The sequence below is a fragment of the Copidosoma floridanum genome, unplaced genomic scaffold, assembly GCF_036245765.1.
Source record: "Copidosoma floridanum isolate Cflo_tuat_1 unplaced genomic scaffold, Cflo_Japanese_pri ptg000006l, whole genome shotgun sequence".
Lineage (NCBI taxonomy): Eukaryota > Metazoa > Arthropoda > Insecta > Hymenoptera > Encyrtidae > Copidosoma > Copidosoma floridanum.
In genome coordinates this window covers 16,968,362-16,976,523 of record NW_028321883.1, presented here as the reverse complement: position 1 = coordinate 16,976,523, position 8,162 = coordinate 16,968,362, and the positions used below count along the sequence as shown (strand labels likewise).

At 41.6% G+C, this 8,162-nt stretch overlaps 1 protein-coding gene across 1 annotated transcript; it reads left to right on the top strand.

The window, feature by feature from the left end:
* Window positions 1–2,192: 2,192 nt before the first annotated feature.
* Window positions 2,193–6,425, top strand: LOC106639972 (uncharacterized). The gene is made up of 8 exons (XM_089598749.1): window positions 2,193–2,779; window positions 2,879–3,198; window positions 3,517–3,882; window positions 4,325–4,576; window positions 5,060–5,210; window positions 5,292–5,563; window positions 5,926–6,146; window positions 6,306–6,425. Exons 1-8 carry the CDS (start codon window positions 2,193–2,195, stop codon window positions 6,423–6,425), a joined length of 2,289 nt encoding a protein of 762 aa, XP_089454875.1.
* Window positions 6,426–8,162: the final 1,737 nt, after the last annotated feature.

Sequence of the window (8,162 nt, the reverse complement as noted above, 5' to 3'; positions counted from 1 at the left end):
GTTTATTTCATTAAACATCCTGTCTCCGTACCTATTCCGTAGTGACCTGGTTTTATCCACGTATTAAAGTTCATTTGCTAAATAATGGTATAATTGAACCTTTGTGTGTACACGAACTTTCGCTTTTAGCGCTTCGCCAATGCAACATCTATATTTTCCACGCACGTCGTCATTTGGGTATTTTTTTAAGCTTATATAATTTTCTTTCACAGAGTGCGCAGTAGGCGTGAAGCTTATTTTTTTTACTCCCAGAGTTAAAAAACTTGAAAATTCCACTTCGATTACAAATCTTGTACGATTTATTCATCTGATCTTTTGTGTTGGTAATTCAAATCACAGTGGAAATTTCATAAAGTGAAAGTGGGTCGTGGTATATAAAAAAGAGTCAATGAACATTTGTAAGTACAGTAGTATAAATAATTTCAATCAGCTAGAGAAAAGCAATTGATATTCTATACGTTTAGCTTCTAATGTAAAACAATTTAGATTTACCTTACTATTTTAAAATTTGCGTAAATGGTCTTCTGATATAAAAAAAAAAAGGTTTAGAAAAAATCTATCATTTTTTCCATATGGTTTATTTCGTAAGCATTTTAGCTCGTAATGTTTGTTCCATTTTGCAAAGTTCATTGACGCCCATTCTGTTGCGAAAATGAATGTTTAATACGTAAAATGCATCTTCCGACTACCGGTAATAATTTACAGGTCGCGTGACGCGCTATGCACGAGAGGTAGTCGCACGCAGAAATGGCAAAAGCGCAGTTTCCTCCCTGATTGTTTCAGTTTCGATCGGGACTCGCTGTTGTATGCATGTACAGCTGACCAAGTAACTTACCGAAACAAATTACTCACAGTAGGTCTGGTGACAACTTTACATGATTTTTTTTTTTCATTTTCAAAGTGAATGAAAAATAGTTTTTGGATGTCGTGATTTCCAAAGTGTTACGTGAAACAATGGCCCACATTCCGGCGCAGTCGGTCAGCCGGAAAAGCGAGCGACGCTCTGTCGCGATGAGCGCACCGTCCGACGACGTCAACCACATCAGTATTTCGTAATTTCCTCTTATTTGGCGTCAAAAAGAGGCCTCATCCTGCTGGACAATTGTGAGTAAATATTATATACAACCGCAAGCGATGGGATGGCCCGAAAAATTTTATGACGTGCGACAACAATTTGTACTTTTTGCTTTCTTTTTTCGTCGTAGTTGCGCGAATGTTTGTGGTCGGATCGCGGTTTCGTGAATCAGTGACGAGGTATTCCGGCAAAATTATTTTTAATCTATTAAGTAATCCTCGAATTTATTTATTTATTTTTTTTTTTTGACGAAGGATCCACTTTTACATTAAGTTAGTCCATTCAAGTTACATTATTCCTCTCAATAATATGCAATGCAAGTTTCTGTGGTGATTTGAAAATTTTTGAATTTAAAAACAAACGAAAAAAAAAAGTCTTTGCGTGACTCGGTTTTTACAGTTGTGCATGGATTTAAAATGTACTAGTTTCGTTTAAATTTTATCTGATCCATCGCCTGTGCAAACACGAAACCAGTACTATTTTTACACCAACATTGCGATTCAAATGTACGATTCTATTGTACGGGCAACCAAAATAGTGCAGTTTTTATCATTTTACAACAAACTTGTTCGTATTAACATCAGAAAAAAATTTTTTTATCGCCCCTTTCACACTTGTACATCTATTTGCGTGTAACCCTTGAGTCCTTTGTTGCATAAAAAAAACCCGTAGCATCCCGATTCTCTTTTGTCCAATTAACCCTTTACACCCTTAGCCCTAGCAAATCCCCTCACGACGCCTTCGGTGCAAAGCCAACCCATGAGATTCGAGAGTACTTTTCTTCGTCAGATTTATCATTTGTAAAGTTGATCTGACCGGAAACCGGAAGCCGTACCACCAGCCCTAATCTACAACCTCCCCTACTCACATATGATTTCAACATTTTACCCAAAATTTGTGTAACTTGAATACCAGACTTATGCGTTAATTGATATTGACATACTTATTAATATACGAACGAAAAACAATCAACCACCACCCATTCCACGTTTTTGCTTTCCCGCGCACCGAAAATCGATTGAGATAACGAACGAGCTTTGTAAGTACATCAACTTATCTCTCGAGAGCGATCGGAACACGTGTCGAACAGCATCACCGAGTTCCCTAACGCCGCGACATGAAAAGAAACGCAGTCACGCTCGGCAGAGTTCGCACAGTTGTCTGTCGGCACTGCTCTCCCGGCATTTTCGCCGGCCGCGGGGAACCCCCCGCGTCAAACAGCCGACAAAACTGCGTTCGAGCGCGACGCGTGTCGCAACGCAGGAAAACCCCGGCGAGGCGCAAGAGGAAACGAAAAAACGCGGCTGACGCTCGTCACTACTCCCTCAGCGCACACACTCTCTGTACGGCCATGCCGGCGAACAAGCTGCTCGTCCCTCTGCTGGTAGCGGCAGCGGTAGCGCTGATTGGCTCCGCCGACGACTCCGGCAACGCCGTAGCTCCGAAACTGGGCGAGGATGGTGACCACCTGGAGCTGTCACCGATCGTCGATGTGGTTCAAGCCAACATCAGCAACGTCAACGTGACCGGCGTGCCCATCGGGAGGACCTTCCTGCTGCTCAAGCTGCTCAAGGAGAAGCTCAAGAAGCTGCACGACCTCGACTACCCGACCGAGCCTTTTCAGGGCTGCGTCTGCGTGAATTTTTACTTGTGCGGCCCCAACGGCACGGTTCTCGGGGATGGCAACTCTTACGTCGACATTCGGTACGTGTGCCAAATACATCGGTGTTTTTTTTAATTTTTTTTTATTTTTTTTTTTATTTTATACTCCAAAGTGTGGGTTTGTACGAGGTAATCTTTCAGGTTCCGCCGGTGCACCGGCAACTACGAGGTTTGCTGCTACATCCGGCTCGTCCTGCCTCCTACGTCGACTACCACCACCACCACCATGAAGGCGATACCGTCAACGATACCGACTACCACTTCGACTACCACTTCGACGACTACGACGACCACGACACCCAGGACGGTGGTCTACAACAATGCCTACTGCTACTGCGTCCTGCCCTACCAGTGCGTTGTCGTCAACGGGCAGGTGTACGGAAGTGACGCTGTATTCGGTCAGCGCCTGCAGCCCTACGTCTGCACCACGGGTCTGGTCTGCTGCTCCTCCTACTACCCGGGTGGGTACAATTGTCCCTTTTCTTTTTTTTTTTTTTTTTTTTTTTTTTCATGGTACAAAACGTGTTTGATGGGGGACGTCGTTTTGCGCCTGACTGTGTGTATACAACATATACCCGCCGACATATGTACATCAAAGCTCAAATTGTGTCCAACAGGTCTGGCACCGCTGCCGATACCCCACGCGATAATATCGCCCTTACCAGGAAAGTATATAACCGACCGAACCGCGAAATCGATCCGTTACACGCAAGTGTATTTATGTACGTTAAAAATAAGGGGGCTGAGCTAACTGAATCTGTGTAATGTCTTTGGTGCAGGTGTTGCTCCAGTTCCGTTGCCCGGGCAGGGTTTGCCGCCCCTGGTCATACAACCGCAGCCTCAGCCAATAGTGGTGCAACCGGCGCCGCCGATCGTTCTGCCGGCACCGGCGCTGCCGCCCATAGTCTACGGCCAAAGCTGCGTGTGCACCCTCATCAGCCAGTGTAGTTTAGGCTACGTGCCGGTCACTGGTCTCGGAAACATCGATCCTCGCTTGGTGCTCGCAAGGCAGGGCCAGCCGCCCGGCACCTGTACCGGCACCGCCAACATGTGCTGCAAACTCCGGCTCCAGGCGTCCACGTCCGTACAACAGCAGCCGCAGATCAACATCGGCAATCTGGCTGGGCTCGACATTAAGAATCCAGGTCTTTATTATTTTTTTTTTTTAATCCATTGTATGAACACCCAAAAAGTCGTGGATTACCTGAAAATACCGATTTCTAAGACGATTTTTTTTTTCTACAATTTAGTTTTTCGTACATATAAATATACACATATACATCTCCTTACCGAGTTGATATAATTAATATTTTCGTCGAGTAAAAACACTCACCATAGTACTTATCTACGTATAGATACCGTTGCACAATGCGGCGCGTTACGAAACTCGGACGATAAAACTCGATAAAGCGTATGGAAAACAGAGAGCGGGGAAAGGAAGTGCCTTTTCGCAAAATTTCGTTTCCCATATCGACCACGCAGCGTGTGACCATTAATAGCAATCGTTATCCAAATGACGTACTCGTGGGTTGTATATCAGACTCGACCTATATGATGTGTTTGTGGTTTTTTTTTTTTTTTTTTCAGGAACTTTAAACGCCTGCGAGTGCGTTGGTACGGAGCGGTGCGCGGACGGCCAGGCCGTGACCTACGACGGCATCGGAGCGATAGACCCGCGCTTCGGCCCGTGCATGAGCCCCAGCCTTGTGTGTTGCAGGCTCCAGGGCCGCCTGAGAGCGGATATCGTATTCCCGACGACCACGACACCTTCCAGCTCCACCTCGATCAGGTTTACGTCTCCATTGTGCGGCATCAGGAACACCACTTACGCCGATAGTTGTACGTTGCTTTGGTTTCTTTTTTATTTCCTTCCCGGCGTTTCATTACTTTTCAGTCGCCTGCGACCAACCGAGGGATGACAAACATCGATACGAGAATCTTGAGGCCATTGGAATGGCACGTCATGTGTACCGAAATGTGTAACCAGAAAAATACCCCAAGACAGAATATGCATTCAATGTTTTTTTTGGAGTTATTCAATATTTATGATCTTATTTCGGAACGGTATCATTGTATAGAGCACTGTCTCCAAAATGGGATTAGAAACAGGTGCAACAAGTGTGTCGAGGGGGTACATATATATATACACGCGCTCTTGAACCATGAGAATAGGTACAGAGACGATTGTAACAGCAAATTGGGCCTTAGATTTGGGTTTAATATATGTATTTTACACCTTATTGTGGTAGTCCGGTATTGTTGACGAGACCGAGCAACCGAATCCTTATTTCACGTATAAAAAACGATGAATGTCGATTTCAGCCCCGTTGGAAGCCGGGAGCGCGTACTTTGCCGAGTTCCCGTGGATGGCGATTCTAACGGTGCGCCGGACGGGTTCGGACGACGCGTTCAAGTGCGGTGGCTCGCTGATAAGCTCCCGGGCGGTGCTGACTGCGGCTCATTGCGTCGAAAGGTTGCCACCCATCGATAAATATACACGATTGAGCTAGTTGTTATTTTTGTGAGTTGAAAAAAAAAAAAAAAAACTCAACAGCCTGGAGCCCAGCACTCTGTTCGTCCGCTTGGGTGAGCTCGACACGCGAAGTACTACAGAGCCGCTGCCTCACCAGGAACGCGTAGCCCAGCGTATCATCGTTCACCCGCAGTACTACTCTGGTGCGCTTTACAACGACGTGGCGATCGTCGTTCTTTCGAACCCTTTCGTCTACGACATCAACGTGAGGCCCGTTTGCCTGCCCATGCAGGGACAGGAGTTCGCGGGTGGTACCGTGTGCTACGCGACCGGCTGGGGAAGCAGTGCCTTTGGTAAGTACTTGGGTCGCCAAAACACGCGAGGACTTTTTTTTTTTTAACGGTTAAAGAGGCTTTTTTTACATTTCGTTTGAAAGGTTTTTAGCAAAAAAGAAAAAAATCTCTTGTGATTCGTTCGTTGCAAATGCTTGGATTTATGCAGATAATAATCAGTAATTATCAATTTGATGAAAACTATACTGTTTCAATTTTTTAGTACAAAATTTTTAACTACTTTTTCGGATCCTCATCCTTAAATCAAAATAAATATAAAGTACGTAAGTAGCTTTTATTACAAGTGCAAGCACGGGCTGTACGAAACCAGTCTTTTTTACCATCAGAGTGGCAAGGAAAGATTCCTATAATATTTGTTGCAGGTTCTAGCGGTAACTATCAGGTGGTCATGCAGAAAGTTGATTTACCGATGGTCGATAATGCCGAATGCCAGAGCCGTTTGAGACAAACGAGACTAGGGCCGGTGTTCCGGTTACATTCGAGCTTCGTATGCGCTGGTGGGGTGGAGAACAAGGACACCTGCCACAAGGACGGTGGCGGGCCGCTCGTTTGTCAGGACACCGGAACAGGGAGATTCATGCAGGTCACCGGTGTATCACTTTTTTACCAATTATTCTGAACCCATTTTTTTTTGGAGCTCGGGAGTTGGCGTATTCAGAAAGCTTTCGAAAGGAGATACATTTTTTTGTTGTTTATGAATTATGACTTTATTAATTTGTTTTTTTTTTAAATTTTTTTACAGGCTGGTATCATTTCCTGGGGAATCGGATGTGGCAACAAAACACCCGGCGTCTACGCGAGTGTCGCACAAGCGCGGCATTGGATTCTTCGGCAGTTGGAAACTTACAAGATCCTTGACTGAAAATTTGCAGTTTTTAAGTTTTTCGCTATTGTATTTGCAATCTAGTCTGCCAGTCAAACAATAAAGTAATGTGTTACTCAAGGTTTTTGTAGTGTTGTATGATATAATTTTGTCCTTACGTCCATTCAAAGAGCAAAGAAATGCGCAAACCCTGTCCCTTTAATTTTATCTTATTCCAAACTCCTTTAGTTAATACACTGAGTGATATTGAGAGTTGCAGTTATTCAATAAAAATTATTTAATTTGCTAAGCAGGTATTGTTCGTTACGTAAAAAAAAAATTCCAAGGAGATCCAAGTTTCCAAATATCGCTAGAATTGTAATGCTAGTGCGAGTAATTTGCTGACCGATCCTTATTGATGGAGCCTTTTCATTTTTTCTAAATGATTGGCTAAGATAGACCAAGTGGTTTAAAAAGAATAACTCTTAATAATAATTTTAATGAAAAATAACTTTAATAAGGATGTTAATAGAACAAAAAACTGGTCAAAAAACTTAATATAATAATACTTATTAAAAAAATAAAATAAGTTCATATCAAGTCACATAATATAGAACGTACGATTGTAGTTTTTAATTTTACGTGACGTACGATTTTACTTAACAATTATTTTCAAACCATTTACTTATTAACGTCACAGGATTTCAATCAAAAGTTGTACTCAGAAGTTATAGTTGAAAAAACATTTACGCAATTGGTGTCATTCTCAGGGTTGCACAGAATTATGTACCTACGTTTACAAACGTGAAAACATTTAAGTAATATTTTGTTCTCTTTTAGCAGTACTTATTGTATGATGGTTAAATAATAAAATATAAAAAATATATGTACGTACCTATTATTATGACAAAAAGTTCAAATCAGATGGCACTTTTGGACATGTCCTGATGTCCTGAGCAAATATAGTCTGACAGTGTCGAAAAACTAAGTATTGGTATTTTTAAACAAAAGATGATTTTCAGATGTAATTTTTTTTTTTTTTTTTTCTAAGCTAACCTATCGATGTTTTTTAGTAATTCTTTACATTTTTTGCGTGTACTCTGAACCTTTTACCTTAGTTTTTATTTATAATTTCTGATTAAGTAAAAAAAAAAATGTTGGCTCTGTCGATAAAAATACACGAAAAGCGCGATAGTGATGACTTGTTACCTTTCAAGTGGATTACTGAAAACTCACGTAAACATTGGCTGTTGAATAAACATTGCTACGATTTGTTATTGCCAAAATTTTGGCCAAATCCTCCGTTATTGACAGACGAAGTAAAAACAAGAACAAATTATTTTTATTGATGCATCGTATTTTAGTTTTATTTTTCTTCACAAAGCTCGTTATATTCAGAGTAAATTTTACTGGCATGTGTACACCAGTAGTGAAAAATACGACAAAAATTATCAAAGAAATCTTTGTTATTCGTTAAATTCGACTCTTTCGAGGTAAATATATTTTTCATGATCACAATAAAGTGCAAATTCATACGTACCATAAAAGTTTTTATATCTTTTAACAGAAGGTTACTGAAGAAGGTTGGGTCCTTGAAATATATTTTGCTGTCCGAAAGTTTGATTAATTTAGATCGCTTCAATGACGTCTTGGGTCGAAAAAAATTTATTCACAACACAGCAAAATTCATCAGGTAATAAGTTAGGATATATTTAAAACGTGATTATTAATTACGCTTTATACAGGTTTATAATAAAATAAGGAGTGCGTGAAAGTAGATAGAAACTTGTTTTCAGA

What these genes read in the sequence shown, in the direction of transcription:
- LOC106639972 (XM_089598749.1), top strand. Translation starts at nt 2,193, where the DNA reads ATGAAAAGAAACGCAGTCACGCTCGGCAGAGTTCGCACAGTTGTCTGT. An exon ending in GCTCGACATTAAGAATCCAG is followed by an intron (nt 3,883 to 4,324) that starts GTCTTTATTATT and finishes TTTTTTTTTCAG; the next exon opens with GAACTTTAAACGCCTGCGAG. An exon ending in CTGGGGAAGCAGTGCCTTTG is followed by an intron (nt 5,564 to 5,925) that starts GTAAGTACTTGG and finishes TATTTGTTGCAG; the next exon opens with GTTCTAGCGGTAACTATCAG.